The 18916-nt window shown below is 42.0% G+C and overlaps 1 protein-coding gene across 1 annotated transcript in view; it reads right to left on the bottom strand.

Annotated features, from left to right (window-relative positions):
• Positions 1–1518: 1518 nt before the first annotated feature.
• Positions 1519–18916, bottom strand: part of lrrc52 (leucine rich repeat containing 52) — a 33423-nt gene continuing 16025 nt past the window's right edge. Inside the window, exon 2 of the mRNA XM_084921731.1 lies at positions 1519–13603. Within this exon, the coding sequence (XP_084777857.1) occupies positions 13263–13603 (341 nt within the window). The 3' untranslated portion in view covers positions 1519–13262. The remainder of the gene's footprint in view (positions 13604–18916) is intronic.

The following is an 18916-nucleotide window of genomic DNA, read 5'->3' as shown; positions in this document are numbered from 1 at the left end:
AATTTTTCTTATTCTTCATCCATCCATGTATTCATGGGTCCAGGTCTGGGTTGCAGAGGCAGCATTCAAAGCAAAATGCGTAGACTTGCCTTACTGTAGCCCTTTCTTACAGATCCTCTGGTAGGAAACCAAAATATTCCCAAGCCCCTAGACCGACATGATCTCTACAGCATACCAAATATGCTGCTTATTATTTTTTAATTATTAAGCTATGAAAGACTTTTTAGATTTTGAAACAAAGACTGGTCTGGCAGATATTGTGAAGTGAAACAGTTTTAAGAGTTGTGGTCATCCATTTACTCAGTGTAGATGGGGAGTATTTTTCTTGCTGCCCGACTGCATCAGACGGGAAAAAGGCACAGAAGGAATGTCTAAAGCAACTAAATCAGACAGTCATTCTTACAGATCATTTTCTATCTGGTTAGGATGGCATAATCTTTGTAGCTGTAGCAGAAAGTACAAAATAAACTTGAGGTAATGGACTACTAAGAATGCACCTGGATTGACAGAAAGAACAAATCAGAACAGGTATTCTTATTGCAATCTTCTGCTCCTTAAAATGGTTAAAAGAGAAAAGTGCACTTTAGTTGATTGAAATGAGTTTTTTTGTTTTTTTTTTCCACAGTGTGGCAGCGTGACCTGGTGACACACTGAGCTGTCAGGATCGATTGTGGCTCCTCCGAGCCGGCGGTAGAGACCAGGCCTGGCATTCTTGCATTGGCGTGCTGTGTCTGGTCAACCATTTCTTCCCAGAAAGCCCACAGCCACAGTGACGCATCGTTCATCAAGTGGAGCTGCAGCAAACACTACTCAGACACACTTCATCTATGCAGACACAATCACGCATAAACACAAATATTTTACACAATTTGCTGGGCTGGAAGCCTGAACCTTCACACCTACAGATTGTGCAGCAGAGGGATAAACTCTCCACCTGCGTGTCACTCCCTCTACTTCCCTCAGCTGTGTATCTGTTTTTCCTCCCTCTCCCTATGTTAAGTGCCAAGTGAAGACAGCTCCACTGCAGTATCTGACCCAACCTGGCAGAGGTGACGTTGGATAATAAAACCACTGTTCCTGCCAGAAAGACAAGAGGAGATAAGGGAGGGAGGTAAAGACAAAGAGAGTGAGGCAGAGTGGGAAAGAAATAAGAGCAAGAAGGAAAAGGGAAAATCACTGGGGACACGCAGGAGATGGAAAATTTTGACTGGGAATTTGAAGAGGTTGAAATATAAACTAAACAAAAATATAGTTTAGGGTTGATATTGTTTGAATGAAGTTGCAGGTACAACGCTATGTATTTTCTCTCTCTCTCTCTCTCCCAACCCTCAGTCCCTCTGTCACTGCCATCTCCAGCGCCAGGGTGTTGGTGCAGAGGCTAAATCAATCACGATTTGCTCTCCTGCTGCACATTGTGCTGACATAGGATGTGTACTTTTTTCCACATCACCATAGGACACCCAAGAAAGGGACAAACAGAGAAGACACACTGTTAAAAAAAGGAATGAAAGCACAAACATTGGTTAAACATCAGTCTATTGATTTAATTGATAGTAAAAGATAAAATGTTACTTAATATAAGTTACTGCAGTATTAAATAGCCAGAACTGCTAGTCATACAGTACAGACAAGTTCTGTGAAGATTTGTACAATAGTCTGTGTGTGTGTGTGTGTGTGTGTGTGTGTGTGTGTGTGTGTGTGTGTGTGTGTGTGTTGGTGTTTTGGAGTGTGTAAAGCCAAGAGAGACTAGAAAGAGAGCGCTACTGCAAGTGAGAGAACCAAGATAGGCCAGCGATCAACAGGATGTGTGTGTGTGTGTGTGTGTGTGTGTGTGTGTGTGTGTGTGTGTGTGTGTGTGTGTGTGTGTGTGTGTGTGTGTGTGTGTGTGTGTGTGTGTCAGAAAGGCTTGGGTAAGTTGCTGCTCTGTATTGTACTTGTTTTTATTTATTTGCGTGAGAGCACATTGTGTGTATCTAGTGTATACAAAGTGTGCCATTTCTATAATTATGAAACTAAAATCTGTCTCTGGTCCACTTTTGACCTCTGACCTCTACCCCAACTATGTCACATCTTGATGTGCTAGAAAAGATGGTTGACACACCTGAAACTCCTAAGATCGTGCCAGTCCCCAGTCTTAAACCTTTTAAATCGCAGCATAAACATGAACTAAGACTAGTTCTTGCTCAACTAAAGATTTTTTTAATCTAACAAATACAGATTTATATAAAAAAAGAGTCCTCACTTTAACTTTTAATTGTACTATAATGTTTTTTCTAGAATGGACATCTAGTGTGACGGTGATTATTTTCTCCTCTTTTGCTCAAGTACCTATAGGCTGGTCTGTTTCAAAGACATCCATCTACTGACTGAAAGGTCATGTTTTTCAAAGCTTCTGAGCACCCTGCCTCTTGTAAGAGGGCCGGTGTTAATGGAAAATTACAGTTCAACTTGAGTTTCGTTCCCATTATTGTAGCTATTCGGACTCATGTCTGGGTTGATAAATGTGTTGGTTGGAAAATGAAGTCAACACAGAAGTTACAGCTCCTTGAACAGCCACTTGTGTTGCAGTGTGACGTGCCCCTACAGACTATAGATGCTAACAGCTTGTTAGTTAGGCTTGCATGCATTGACTGATAAGCTGGTTTCATTATAGTGGAAACATTATATAGTAATAACATGAAGCACTTTATGGCAAGATTGCAAAATAGTTATTTTAGTAAAATAAAATAACTATTGTCATTGTTTTGCTGCAGTAAAATTGCAGTAGAACAATGTAAATGCAAACAAGGGCTTCATGTGCGCTGGTTATTTTGCAGCCATAGAGCAATGTTGTCATCACCAGTTAACATAATTACTTATTAATGTTGCAAATTATAAAAGTTATGAGCGAATGTTATGTTGGCATTATGTCATGTGTTTGTAGGAAAACCTGTGGGTGAAGTCACAGTGCATTCTCCCCCACTCTTAAAGTGGGGTTGCGCTGAAAGTGATGCATAAACAGTTGTTGATTTTGATGTATCACCTCCCCCTGGTCATATTCTACTATTCCTCCTTTGATTTTTACAGTTTTTCCACTGTAGCTGTGCATCAGTGGTGAGTACAGGGAATATGATGGAGAATAATAAAACTCAAAGGATCTGCAAAGACAAAATGTTCACATTTTCTTCTGGAAGGCTATTTTGTGCTGTGTGTGTGTCTGTGTGCAGTGATGGGTTGTAATATTGACTTATTGCATTAGATGGTCTCTGTGCTTCATGCTTGCACTCTAACTTCACCCTCAGAGAAATAATGGGATCAGATCAGACTGAACACACAAACTAAAGCGCACACCCACCCACACACATGCAAACGCACACAGTAATGGTTGTGTGAACACAAAATGTTTTGGCTCTTGCATTGCTGTTGTGCTTCTGGGGTTTTGTGTTCTTAGTATTGTATAAAATTGCCATTTCTGTCCGTCTGTCTACAAGCCTGTCGGTCTTTCTTTGTCCATTTGTCAGCCCGCAATCCTTCCTGTCTCTCTCATGGAAAGCTTTTAGAAGCGCCAAAGCTCTGAGATCCAGCAGGCACAGTTTTGAGGGCCGTGTGAGGGATTAGGGCTCGCTCTCTGCCAGTGGTGTGAGTGGAGCGGCTGAGCAGTTGGCAGCACAACTGAAGTGAAGGGAGGAGGGAGTGGAAAGAAAGGGAAAGTGGAAGGGTGGGGTGCTCCGAGCCAAGCAGGTGGGAGCAGGGTGTGAGGACAGATAAAGAGGAGAAAGAAAAGTTGTCAGGCAAGAGAGGGGAGAAAAAACATGCACACGTGCATTCACCAAAGTCATCTGTGAGCCTCTGCTTCCTGCTCTAAGCCCCTGATGCTATCCCAGTGCCACTGTGAAGTGTGTATGTGTGTGGCGTGCAGTCTCTAAATTCTCTAGAGGCACACATGACAGACAGATGGACTGTGTCTAATATATAGGAAATGGAGCCAAATATTGCTCAGATTTATGAGAATGGACTATTTCTATTTTTCCCTCAGTGTGTGTGTGAGAGAGCGAGAGACTGAATCTAAGATTGCTCTTTCCAACCTCACTGAGCTATCTGTGAAACTGAGTTCCCACAGGCAATTGCAGCAAAAGCACACACCTGCGCATCAGTACCAGAGCATGACTACACAGTTTAAAGTGAGAACCTTCGGGATTTCACTCATAGTAGATTTAATAACTTGTGTGGTTATTATTGTAGTATTGCTACTTTGTCATTAATCTCCATAAACAGATATTTGAGCATGAATATGCCAAATCTGCAGAGTTTTGGTAAAGAACTTCCCAAAATGTATGCAAGTGAACAGTTTTTGTGTAGATTAAAAGAGGTATGGCATGCTGAAATGCAATCTAAAAAGCCATCAGCTATTGTCTGACACTGATTTTTTTTTCTCATCATCTTTTTCTAATTTACCTGCATTCATAAATGATGCCCGGAACAGGAAATCTTGGAACAGATCTTTACTGGCTTCAGTATAAGCCCAGAATTGCTGGCATCATCTCCAGATGCTAATTAATCAGACTAGCCAGTGGGTTCCCAGATTGCTCATTCATAAACCATACGCATAGCAAAGAGTTAGCCTCCAAAAGTAAAGCCAATGTGGACGTGAACCTGTTTTTTTTCTCTAAATGGCCGGCAGGGGCAACTTTTATGAGGAAATGAACGTACTGCTAACTTGATTTGTGACCTTATTGACTGTTCTGATGAGTTAATGGTCTCAGTTGCTAGTTTCACTTTGAATACAACGTGTTATTAATTTTCTAAATAATAGTTAAGAAGTAAAATAGCAAACCATGGTTGGCTAACATATGGTTGCCAGTTTGCTACCTTCTAAATATGCAGTCCCCTCCTTGAATCATCACGTTAACGTGGTGGAGGGATTTGCATGTCCAGTGATCACAGGAGATATGTTGTGTGGGTCAATCTGCCCCTGGTCGGATCTCCCAAGACAAACTGGTTCTGGGTGAGGATTCAAGAGTGACCCGCTGCACAGAATAGAGTCACCGTGGTTCCGGCCTGGAGCCAGGCATGGGGTGGGGGATTGAGGGTGAGGGTCTGGTGGCTGGGCCTTACTCCCAAGCAACCCAAAGCAACTGCATGCATCTGCCCTGCAGGCTGTAGGGATTTCGTTAGGGCTTTCTGTGAAATACAACCGAAGAGCGACTGCAGAGAATTTGAAAAAGAAGCCAGCTGATATCAATGCCACATTATTGGAAACACTGGTATACATGCATAAACAATTTCTTCTTAATGCTTTAAAAGCAGACAGGACATTTCAGTTAGTAAATGGCAGAATATGCCGGAAACATTAAAAACAATACGAGTAAACCAAATTGAAAGTGCTATAAAAATGCCAATAATAAAGAATGTGGTGGTGGTGCTATGAAAACCAGTAACAGAACTATGTTATACTGCAAACATCCAGCAAAGGTGCACTGGACCCAGGGCTCAGTGCTGTTAAACAAAAGATCTCCACTATTGTGGTATTAAAAAAATCTTACAGTTTTTAACTGAGTAGTTTTTATTCATATAAGACAAGAATTCAAGTCATTTTTCCAGTATTAACAAGTAAAATCTTAGAAAACTACTTTTCATCCAGACTTCATCCTTAAGTTCTTTATTGCTTATGATCCATGATGTACAAAACTAAAGAAAAATCTAAAAGAAATGGCAAAGGAACTAAAAAACATGATACACAGTATATCAGCAGGTCTGTCAGAATCTAAATCAGACCCCCCCCCACACACACACACACGTACACTGGGGACTGTGCTGTCGCCTTCGAGGACATCTGCAATCTGCAGCTTCAACAGCAAGCCATCACAGCACCTCTGACTTCTAAACAGCACACCAACGCTGCTTTCTCAGGCATTAACTTGTGAATTTTCCAGCCACACACAGAGATACATCCTCACACGCTACAATGACTTCTTCTCTACTAGCGGCCTTGATGTTTTATTCCTTACAGAAACCTGGATTCTACTTCTTCCTTTGGACTGTGCCTTTTTTAGTTCACCGAGGCTTTCTGGTAGGGGAAGTGGTTTAGCCTCGGTTTTTAAAAACGTATATAATGTTCTGCAACTTTCCTCGCCTAACTTTGCTAGTTTTGAAGTTCAGTTATTGGAGATGACTGTTTCCACGACCACTTTGTGTGTGTTGGTCTATCGACCACCCAAATATTTTTATTTTTGTTTTATCTCGGACTTTGCCGACTTCTTGGGTTCCGTTCTTTTTAAATATGATTCTGTTCTTATTCTTGGTGATTTTAACATACACATCTGTTGTAAGGATGACCTGCTTGCTAAAGACTTTCTTGCTTTAATGGACTCTTTTAACCTCCTTCAGTGGGTAAATGAACCAACCCACGTTAAAGGCCATATTATGGACTTGGTCTTTATGTATGGCCTGGATATCTGTATTAAGGATATAAATGACGCTGGGATTTTAGATCATTTTCCTATTTTCTTTGATATTGGTTTATCTGCCGCTGGACCGCAGTCTGGAGCTCTTTCTCGTCCGCCACGTGTACTCAGCTCTGAAGCTGTGTCAAAGTTTGCTGTGTCTTTTTTAGATTTGGCGTTTATGATTCCTGACTGCTGCTCAGTTCGCTCATCTGATGGTTATGCTGATATTTTGTTATCATTATTTTCATCTACCCCTGATTTGGCTGTACCTGACGACTGTTCTTTCTGCTCGGTTGATGGTTGTGCTAATATCCTGTTATCTTTTTGTTCTTCTATTCTTGATTCTGTTGCTCCCATCAAAATGAAGCGCCCTAGAACCTACTCTCATTGCTGGCTAAATGACACTACACGTGGCTTACGACGTGTTTGTCGCCGTGATGAGAGGAGGTGGAAAAAAGATAAACTTCAGGTTTCTTATGACATGTTACGGACTAGCCGCTCACAGTTTCAAACTGCTGCTAGAATGGCTAAGGCATCTTTTCTTTCCAAAGTCATTTTGGCTAATGGTCACAACCCCCGTATGCTATTTAAAATTTTTAATTCTGTTGTTAATCCCTGTCCTGATATGCCTTTACTGTATTCACAAGCTCTTTGTGAGCGTTTTCAAATTCTTTTTTTAGATAAGGTTTCATCCCTTAAGCTTTCCTCTTCGTCTGCCTCTTATCCCGTCTTTTCCTCTGAGTGTAATTCAACTTTTCATCAATTTGAGCCCGTGTTACTTTCGACTCTGAAGCAGCTGGTTGATCAACTGAAAAACACCAATGTTGTGTTTGATATTCTCCCATCACGCATTGTTAAGGGCTGCTTTGATGTAATTGGACCGAGCATTCTATTCTTAATGAATTTTTCTCTACTCTCTGGATCTGTCCCACTGGCCTTTAAGCATGCTGTAGTCCAGCCTATTCTGAAAAAAAAAAAAGAATCTTGATTGTTATGATCTTTTGAACTGTAGACCAATCTCTAAGCTTCCGTTTCTGTCCAAGATCCTGGAGCGACTAGTTCTTTCTCAGCTTCAGGCGTATTTAGACGCGAACAACATTGCAGAGAAATTTCAGTCTGCCTTTAAGCCACGGCACAGCACTGAAACGGCCTTGCTTAGAGTTCTCAAAGACCTTCTTGTAAGCACTGACTCTGGACGCTCTGTGGTCCTGGTTTTATTGGACCTTTCCTCTGCTTTTGATATGGTCGATCATAACATTCTTCTACTAAGACTTGAGCACACTGTGGGTATAAGAGGCACTGCCCTCAACTGGTTTAAATCTGATCTTGCTGACAGGTCTTTCTCGGTTAATTTGGGCAACTTCTCATCTTCCTCGGTACCTGTACGCTGTGGTGTGCCTCAAGGATCTGTATTAGGCCCTATTCTCTTTTCACTATATCTGCTCCCTCTTGGAGCAATTTTTGAGAAGTATAATAATGCCTTTCATTGCTATGCTGATGATATACAGATTTATTTTGAGATTACTGACGATCTTGCTATGTCTTTTCACTATTTTCGTGAATGCATGCGTGAGGTTAAAGATTGGTTCAAGAGTAATTCTCTTGTCCTGAACGAAAAGAAAACGGAGATCGTGGTGTTCGATAGTAAAATCCCCCGCGACCAATTGTGTGCTGCTCTGATGCCTTTTGCTAGTTCCCCTTCTGATTATGCCAGTAATTTGGGCATATTACTGGATAGCTCGTTTAAATTTGACAAGCAAGTGTCTTCTGTTGTGAGGTCTAGTTTTAATCAGCTGCGCCTCATTTCTAAGGCTAAGCGCTATATTCCTTACAATGACCTGGAAAAACGTATTCACGCATTCGTGACTTCCAGGTTGGACTACTGCAACTCTCTTTACATTGGCCTTTCCTCCTCCCTTCTCGTTAGATTGCAGACTGTCCAGAATGCGGCGGCACGCCTTTTGACAGGTAGCAGGAAGTGTTCTTCCATCACTCCTGTTCTTGCTGGCTTGCACTGGCTGCCAGTTAAATACCGTATTCAATTTAAAATACTACTTTTCACTTACAAAATTATTAATAATTTGGCGCCGAGCTACCTCAATGAGCTTCTTAGGTTACACACTCCTGTCAGAGCACTTAGATCTGCTACCCAACTTCTTCTGGAGCAACCTCGTTCTCGGCTGAAATCTCGCGGCGACCGTGCGTTTGCTGTAGCTGCCCCAGTCTTATGGAACAATCTTCCTGTTGCTATACGGGCGTCTGACTCTATGCCATTGTTTAAATCACGGCTGAAGACTTATTTATTTAATCTTGCTTTTCCACCTAGTTAACATTTGGTGTGCGTTGGTACATTTTTATCCGTTATGCTTGTTAACTACTTTTATATGTTATGATTGTCAAAGTTTTATAATTGATACGTGCCAGGTCCTTTCTCTTTTCCCTCCCATCTCCTTTTTCCTATTTTATTTTTTGTCAAGCACCTTGGTATACCCTTGGTTTTTTAGTGTGCTTTATAAATAAAGTTTATTATTATTATTATTATTATTATTATTCCTTTGACTACGATGACCTGGATTACTGAGAACCTTCACAGACATATTATTATTATTATTATTATTATTATTACTATGTGTAAAAACATGACGAGAGGAGGGGAGAAGTTACAAAGAAGCCCCCTGCTCTCTTTCCTCGCTTGCTTTGATCAGCTACACCCAGAACAGAGTCCACTACAGTGATTTTATCAGTAATAATATATTAAATTGTTTCCAACTCCTTTCCACAAACTCATGCTCATTCATTAGATGCATTAGTGCCTTTAAGATGAGATTCATAAGCCAAAGTAACTTCCTACCAAACATTTTAAACTTCCATTCGCCTCTCAGCTAATTACACAATCTGATGGTGCTCACATGTGTGCACAAAACAGAAGCCCTCTTAGATCAGTGATATTTTTACCCTGTCCTGTGCTCTGCCCTGTGACGACTTCACACCAGTATAGCGCCTCACCTTTTGGCACACTGACTGACTCCCCTCTCCTCTGACCTAGTGCTGATAAAGGACTCACATTTTCTGTCCGCTAAACAGCTCTATATTTGTCAGCAGCATAAAACTGACAATCAGCCCAGCAAAACAGATGTACGCACCAAACAGAAAGTGCTGTCTGCAAGTTTAGGTATAGGTTGCGAGGTCATGCCATGGTAGGTCACATGCCTTTTTATGAATGTGATGAAACATAGATACCAGCCTTCCACAGGTCCTTTTAAAATCTGCACTGACAGCCTAAAGATTTAGCAGATAAATTATAGATCCAGGTGTATCCGTGTGTCTTTGTGTGCTGGCGTCATGTGAGAGCTGATGACAGTGTCGGATTGAGAATGAAGGGGAAGGATAAGAGGATGTAGTGATGCATGGTAAGAGAGACCAAAGCAGGAGTGTTAATGTTCTCAGGCTTGCTGCTCTGACTTTAGTGATGCCCTTGAGATTTATTGTGCATGTAGGAAGATCTATGTGTGCGCATGTGTGTGTGTTTAAATGGGAGGGTGAGCAGCTTCCTGTGATTGAGTGAGGGGGGGAGCGTGTCTGTGAAGATGTGACAAATTTTCATTGGAAGTTAAGCTCTCATTGTAAAAAAAAAAAAATAATAATAAAATTAAAAAGCTGTTGTCGCTCATCTGCACCCACATTAGGATATACTGTTATGATCATAAACCAAGCCACAAAAAAACATAAACATGCACTCTTTCACACACTCACACAGTGACGCACACGCGTACATTCTGCCAAACCCTCTGGAGATTCATCATTTAACCGTGCCTATTCATCCCGGGCATTTGGATCCACTTAGCCCACAACATCAATAAAAGCCTGGCTATCAATCAGTCTTTCAATACAGCTGCTAAATACATCAGTCAGGATGAATTCCTGCTTCAGATGGTGACCCTGCTCTTGCTCAACCCCACCTCTATCTAAAGTTTTATTATCGCTACCCGCCTATCCAGTCTCTGACAGACAGGGTGGAAGCGGAGCAGGATGAAGGAGGAATCGGTTTGGACCTATCTGTGCTCATGAATCACTCATCCACGCTGCTAACAGAGATGCTCTATGATCGCTCTACCCCACTTAAACACATACAGTTACGCATACATGAACACAAACAGTAATATTACTACTACTACTGCTCCAGAGGCACACTTCTATTCTGACAGTCGGGTTATAGGCTGCAGCCCATCTGCGTACGTGATATGGGGTCAACTAAGTGATATGTCTAGCCACATAAAGCAGAGTCATCCGTGGATGTACCACTGAGTCAATCACCCTGGTGCTGTCTTCATGTGCAGCCACCATGAACCCGCCCCACTTCTACAATTACAGAGCACGGGAGAAGTTTGGCTTCAGGGCTTTCAAAAGCCATTTTCACACGTGCACATACAGAATCAGGTCGGGACATTGTCCAAAGCTGCCTTTTCTTACATGTAGGAAATAATTCTTACTACAGAGGAATACTCTGTGCAGATTAGCCTTAGGTGCTATGAGGGTAGAGCGTGCACGAAGCAGCAGATCAACTTGCTCGCGGTCAATTCACCGTGCAGTTGCCTACGCTTTTCTCACGTGTGCAATTGGACATCACACAGACACACAAGTTAGCGTATAGTGATTGATGTGACAGGGTTAAACATTTACACTCTCACATTCACCTCCGTCAGTTAATGTCTATAAAAGCTGAGGGCTGCAGTGCATGTGTGAAAACAGCTTAAGAAGTGGCTAATGTTGTGGCAATGTGTATTTTAACCACCAAAAGCATCTTTTCTCAAATGCAACTAATTAAACTTTGACTTTAAGTTTAAAATAATAATTGAATACTTGGCTCAAACTCCAGACTTCCTGGGTGAAAGCCTGACAAACACTGTCTGACGTTCACAACAGGCATCCTGCCACAAAGAGAAAGACAAACTTCTCCCACAAGCACAATAGCAAGATGAAGACTACGGCAAGCAACTACGGCAAGCAACTACTGCAGTGCGACTCACGGTGTGGCAAACCATGTACTGTGCACACAGAAACATGAAGTCAGACATACACATAGTAAACATGAGATTTGACAGTCACTTAGTGTCACTATAGGTAGACTTCTCCTATCTGTTATTACAGAGAAACGAGCTTTGGGAGCAACTTAACATCAGGCTGAAAAGCACCTCAGTCACTGTTCTGCACGGCCCCTATCTGAGTTGGAGACGCTGGGACAACGGCACGTAAAAGCACGTCTTTAAATGTCGAGTGAACCATCCGCTCTAGTAAGAAACAGCAGGAAATGACAACATCAGATTTTTGTGAAATACTGGGGAAACTGTAGCTACCTTTAAATAAATAGGTGAAATTAACACCATTAATTCAGCACATTTCCCAGAATGTTTGAGTACTACTTTTTAAAAGGGTCAAAACTGTTCTGCCTTTTACAGCTTGTGTGATTTCACTTTAACATCTTTTAATCTGTCTTTGCTTTTCTTTTCTTTAGGTCAACATCAAGGATATGTTGTGGAAACTCATTCTCAAGATGTCACAGAGTGTTTCAGATTCTTGCAGACATTTTTGGTCCCAACACTCCAAAAGGTCTCTGGTCAGGAATTCAGGAAAAAATTGTGCTACAAATTTGCATTACTGTCTGGATATAGTAACCACAAAGTCTGATTTTCAGCTGGTGTTAAGTTGCTTTGTAAAGGCACCCTGTGCAGTTTTCTTGTCAACAAAGGGAGTTGTTTTTTTACATTCAAATAAATTCATTTGCATCTATCCTCTAGGCTTATATAAATACTTATATAAATACTTATATAAATACCCGCCGACTTAAGACATCGGCATGCATTGATAACTAGAAACCTTCTAATTTTGCTTAAAACGTTATGTGTCAGTCAGTACAGCAAAACTGACAAACGCCCCAAAGAAAATGTTGCTCCATAGCACCATTTACCACTTAGACAGCTCCACAGGGTGCCTTTTAATGTTAAGAGTAACACGGCAAGCTTAGTTGGACCACCTCTTTGTTCTTTTTTTGTACATTCACATTATTTTGACAGTGTCTGACATTGTTCGATCTGTTATGACCCAAAATGTGTGTTTGTTCTCTGTGGACAGATTCTGTCTATAGGAAACAGCGGTGACTGTAGAATATTTCAAGTGAGTTGCCTTAAGGCTTTCAGGAAAATCACATTTAAATACGAAACTAGATCCCCCTTTAACTTTGGAGATAAGGCAAAGCTCTCGTTGTGACTCCCAGTACCTTCTTATGTATTTTGTATGATTATACTGTGTGTGTGTGTGTGTGTGTGTGTGTGTGTGTGTGTGTGTGTGTGTGTGTGTATGCGTCACTCACGTGTCTTGTTTTACTGGGTGTTACTGAAGAGTACTTTACATATAGTATAAAGGTACATCCACCCACTCAGAGAAACCAGCAGCTCCGTAGACTATCTGTGCAAAGTGTGTGTGTATGTTTGTTTGTATGTGTGTGTGTGTGGTGGTGGTGGTGGTGGGGGGGTTATTGCTCTCAATAATCTCAGAGGTCATTCTGTTTCTCCTGAAGTGAAGGCATAGTCATCCTTATTGCTGTCTCTCTTTCTCTCTCGCAGACACACACTCACATACACGCGCGCAGACACGTACGCATACACACTCACTTTCTTATATGTTAAGGAGCATATTGCAATATCTAAATCTGTAACAAAGAGAGACAGGCAGATCTTAGTTCATAGCAGAGCCTTTGGTCTCAGACCCCTCTCATCACTTCAAGTTGCTCCTCTCTGTCTTTTCTTTCTTCCTCTTCCAATGTTGTTTCACATCAGTCTGTCACACTTGCATGCCAGGCTTGCTCAGATCACCATTTCCCTGGTTCCCACCTCCCCCTCCACCTCCCCCACCTCCACCCATCCCTCCCCTTTCGTCCTCGTCATCGCTGTCCAGTTCCTCGCTCTTTCGCTTGCTGTAGCGTTCGTACAGCACCATGAGCACGCCCATCACCCAAGCCGAGACCGTGCCGGCCGAGAAGATGACAAAGCCGATGGCGATGAAGAAGAGGTAGTCCCAGTAGCCCAGGCCTTGGTGGCAATCTGCCCGCAACTGCATGCCGACCTCCGCCAACCGCTGGCCAGCCAGCTCCGGAGGGTTGTGGCAAACTGTCTGGCCCTCATCTGGAGGTGAGGAGAGAAAGAAAAAGAAAAAAGAGAGCGGAGGAGTAATGAGAGAGGAGATTAATGAGGAAAGACATATCATAAAAGAGAGCAGTGGCAGAGAATAATCAGTGTGTGGTTGAGGATGAAGGGCAGAGTATCGGGAGAGAAAAGGGGAAAAAATGTAATTACTCAGGAGAAAAAGATATGCAAACATCAAACGCCAGAATCCAAACAAACAGCTTTTAAAAATGCACTGATAACCTTTGTGATAAAGGATCCCGAGAGACACAACAGATTTCCTCTGAGTAATGGGGGTCTTTGGTGTCTAGGGCACGGGATCATTATTACGCTGCACACATACTCATGCACATGTATGCAAGGAAAGGTGACTTGACTGCAAGCCTGGGGCACATAAACGCTCCCCTACGCTCGTGTACAGCATTATACACCAACAAATCACTATGCACTGGTGAGAAGATAAGGAGACGAGTGTTTTCTCTGACAAAACATCTGCTGCTCGTAATGGGGAAAATGATAATCAGCCGGAGTAACTGTCATCCACACAGAAAAGCAGAAACACTGACACTTTTAAAACAGTAAATGACTTATTTATGGGGTTTGAGATTTAACAAAAGAGAGGTCAAAGGTTAGGGTCAACTACTGAAGCCAGATAGGTCCCAATCTCTTTGTCCGTGTTTGTCCTAGCCTCCTTGAATCAGTTCATTCTGCTACAGTGAATTTGCATTAGCATATACAGTACCCTCGTGTATATCAATTAATATGAACACAGCGCTAACAAGAGAGAGGATGGAGGGTAGAGGGACTCGCTCTGCATGCATCTAATAGTGTAATCAGAAACAAGAACAGTATGCGCTGTTTCCTATCAGTTCATCTTACTTTAGAAGCACGGCTAATTCCCATGCTTCTTCATTCCCACCCTCCCTGCATGCTCGATTGCATTTGTCTACATAAAGGGCACGAGTTTTTTGTGTGTTTTGCTTTTTCTTTTTCTTTATTCCAAGCTGGGGGAAAACGAGAGAGATGAGAGACCAAAATAGAGATAGACGGACAAATCGAGATGAGCACTTTTAAAAACCGAGAGAAAGATAACGGCACAAAACAGGGACGGAGGGAGAAAAATGCAAACAAATGCACAGAGAAAGAGTGTATGCACACACTAAATAGGAATCACGAGATAGACAGAACATAGAATATGAGCGAAGTCTCCGGCGCTCCATTCCTCTGATGGATTATTGCTGTTAACAGTGTTAATTAAACTGCAGTCATCTACCAATGAAGCCAAAGGTCTGGACATGGAAATGAGCAATGGGAAAAGAATGACTGGATATGATCTATACATCTCAGACTACTTGCCAGGGATTTGCAGAAGCAGCAGTTTGAAGTAAGAACTAGAAGGACGCCCGAATGAACCTCAAACCTAAAGTGTTTTATTCTGCCCAAGATAACCACGAGACACATTATACTGGTGGTAAGAAAAGTGGAATCAAACAAAGCAAACTTGGTGTTTTGAAAAAGGTTTCCCAAACCTGCTCGGGAGAACGTTCACAACACATATATCTGCAGTGGTTTTATGTTGTTGATCAATACAGCGTTGCTTATCACCTCCCCCGGGGGCTTTCTCCCACTCTTGAGAAGAAGAGTTGAGCTGATGTTGTGTCAAGTCTGCTGCATGTGTCAAGTGATGGGTTGATATTCTTCTGTAACCAAATAGCTTTGATGTTTTTTTCTTTTTAACAGCTGTCTATGTGAGTGCTGAGAGTATGAGGTCACTGAGTTAGTATTTAACACCATAAAACAGGATTAGTTGTCAGAGGCGCACAATTTTTCAGTGGCAAATAAACAACTGAGGATAAACTGGAACATATTCTGCATGTAACACCTTTTTTCTTTATCCATTTTTGACTATCAATCAGAAAATAGACGCACAGAGATTTTACATCGCCCCTCTCTTGTCTCTGCTCGCTTCGTAGAAGTGATCGGCATGAAAAAGAGACCTGATTTAAAAAGCTGGGAGAGAATACTGAGAGGGGAGAAATACAGTGGTTAATGCTGAGTGTTCAGTGGGCAACACAAAGGGCAAGATTATATACTTTATTATTACACACAGAAATTATGCAGTTTTTATTTTACCGCACTGGTAGTTTTGTAAATGGCATTAACCTTAGAGTGTCTGTAAGTTAATAGGCCAAAATTGGACTGACGGATGAAATTTACTGCTGGAAATGTGAAAGTAAAACAGGTGCATTCCTGAATGTAATGAAGAAATTCTTTTATATTTCTCCTTTGTGGAAATTAGTTATCAGAAAGTGCTGGAGAAAGCAGGGACAGGGCTCTTTAAACCCCCCCAAACAAGACTTTACTGGCTCTTCGAGGATTGTTCTCCACTAAGACACTAAAGACGACACCTGATTGAAATGAATGATGGCCTTTGTCTGTTGCAAAGGATATTTGATGTCATTCAGTAATTCACTATTACAATACAAAATATATATAGGCCTTAAATAGGCTGTCTGTGAACCCAGGGGATCAGATCACCATTGCTGCCTCCTTTAACTGCTGCCCAAGCCACAATGCAGCAGGCCACAATGGCACATCTACAGGCGGTGGACCCACTTGTTTGGGCTGCGTCCAGCCGAGCTCCATGGATAAAGGTCTGACTACCCTTTGGGATCCCGGTATCTATTAAGTAAGGTTTTTCAGGCATTTCTAACTGGGAGAAGACCCAAGACATGCTTGAGAAATTCTGCCTCTTAGTATCGTTGGAAGGGCTGCAGCAGGAGCCTGAGGACAGCTCAGGACAAAATAATCTGTGGAGGAAGTATGGAAGGTCGGTTCTGTTTTTATTTTATTATTTTAATCTGCTTGTCACTAATCTTTTATCCATGTTACTTTATTTATGTTGAAAGGTCTTCATATGTTGGAAAACTGCACTAAACTTCCTTATGTGTCTTCACTGTTCGTGGCTGTCCCTCTGTCATCGTCTTCCACTGTTTCTGGCCCAGCTAGCTGGTCTGCTCTGTCTCATTACCTTGCCAATCTTGCCTCGAGGCTGGTGTGAGGATTTGTTTTCCTGCGTATATGCAGTGAGGTGTTTTCTTTTCTCTCTTGCAATGTAACATTCGTAACCGGATGCTGGAACAGTGAGGTGTAATCAGAGGCTGTGCAGACTCACAACAGCAAACAGGTCCCTCGGGGTATTGGGGTCTCGTTTGTTCTTCTTCCGTCAACATTTCAGGTGTCTTGTAACAATTCAAACTCTGGTCACAGTTCTTGGCTGCATGGTACTGCTGCCTGTTCTTCTCTAAAGTGTGATGAAAGGCAGTATACTGATTGAGCGTGCACCACTTGTATTCCTCTGGGTGCGTCTGAGCAAAGTGAACAAACAAGAACACTGTCTCACACTAAAACAATCTTTCAACAGAAAACTCTAATATTTAAACAATAGATAAGCATGAAAGTACGATGCATCCACCATGTTCCTGTTATTTAGTGTTAGCTGTGAAGTTAACAATAATCAGGTAGCCTAATAGAAGCAAAAGTTAAGTCTTACTTTGGGAAAACGTATTCAATTCACATGACTCTTTATTGTCTTCCTATTGATTTTGTATGAAAAGCAGCCCTTTTCTCATTGATTAAAACACAAAATGAGAACTGACCATTGACAAAAGGATCATATGATACAGATCAATAAGATTTACTGGCAGTAATAGTAATCTGGATCTGGACTTTTTTCATAAACACTAGGTAAGTTTTAGTTTTTTACTTGCAAAGTGCCATGAGTTAGTGCTTGTGAATTAGCATTAAATGGAAGAAAACTGTATTGCATTTAATTAAAATGAGCAAGCATAGGAACTTACAGTTTTTCTCAAATGTTAAAACACAAAAGCCAATCCTGTAACCCAAATGACCAGTAGTCTAAACACATTTACTAAATGTAGCCACCATATTCCAGTACCATAAACACATGTCACATGAAGACACAATTCACAAAACACAACCCTCTGTACTCATAAATCTAAACACATTTTTCCTTGCTAAAACACATGTTGCAAAACAACTCTGCTCATATTCTCAAATGAAAGCCCATGTGATGCAAAATGCTTGCCACAGTCACCAATCTTTGAACACAGGGAACACACCTGGCGTCAGTCACTACACACAACGACTCAAAATTGAAGACACCTGTTGCTAATGATGTGACCCCACCTATAAAAGCATAGTTTGGTGAAGATGCCAAACAATCACAATGGATGAAGGCATTCGAGCGTGCGGAAGGAGAAGAGCTGCAGGCCGAAGAGGGGTTGAGATCAGAGGAGGACGAGGTGAAGGCCTAAGAAGAAGAGGAGTTCGGAGTAGAGGAGGAAGAGAAGGAGGCCAACAAGAGAGAGGAGAAGGTCCAGGTGGGAGAAGACAACCTCGCACCATCATAACAGATGATATGCGAGCAACAGTAATTGATCATGTCATTGGCCATGGCATGACAATGGCTGAAGCGGGACGAAGAGTACATCCAAACCTGAGTAGGTTCACCGTGGCCACCATTATCAAGGCATTTAGACAACACAACAGGTATAGTACGCTATTGCTTTCTTTGTCACACTACAGTTTTACAGGCCTGTGAAAGTGGTCTGTTACTTTACATGTAGTTTTACATATAAATCAGTCAATTGACAACACATGTTTCTTTCTTTAGAGCTGAAAGGATGCCACATAGAGGTGGGAGGGTTGCCATATTCACAGCGGCACAAGAAACCCTCATTGCAGATATGGTCCGTGAGAACAACTGCATTAGACTCCGAGAGATCAGAGACAAAGTCATTGCAGATAATGTAAACTTTGAGAACATTGATGCTGTCAGCGTGTCCACAATAGACCGAGTTCTCCGGCGCCAACAGATGAGGATGAAACAGGTCTACAGGGTTCCCTTTGAGCGCAACTCTGCGCGACACATAGAACAACGTTACGAGTATGTGCAAGTACGTATACATCCATGTCCACAGTACAGTTAGTGGACATACTGTGTTGCTTAGTGGCCTACATTACTTCTGGACAATACTGTGCTACCTGATTGACCGTTCTGAACACCTGTACGCTTATCCATGTTCACAGAGGATAATGCAGTTGGACGCGATGGCCAGACCCCATGAGTACCTCTTCCTGGATGAGGCTGGCTTCAACCTCCAGAAACGAAGGCGAAGAGGCCGTAACATTGGCCAAAGAGCCATCACAGAGGTTCCTGGCCAACGGGGGGGGGGGTAATATTACTCTTTGTGCAGCTATGGGTACGGAGGGGCTTGTCCACCGGCATGC

This window comes from Perissodus microlepis, chromosome 23, assembly GCF_051167445.1.
Source record: "Perissodus microlepis isolate ML-2025 ecotype Zambia chromosome 23, ASM5116744v1, whole genome shotgun sequence".
Classification (NCBI taxonomy): domain Eukaryota; kingdom Metazoa; phylum Chordata; class Actinopteri; order Cichliformes; family Cichlidae; genus Perissodus; species Perissodus microlepis.
This window is presented reverse-complemented; position numbering and strand designations above follow the sequence as displayed.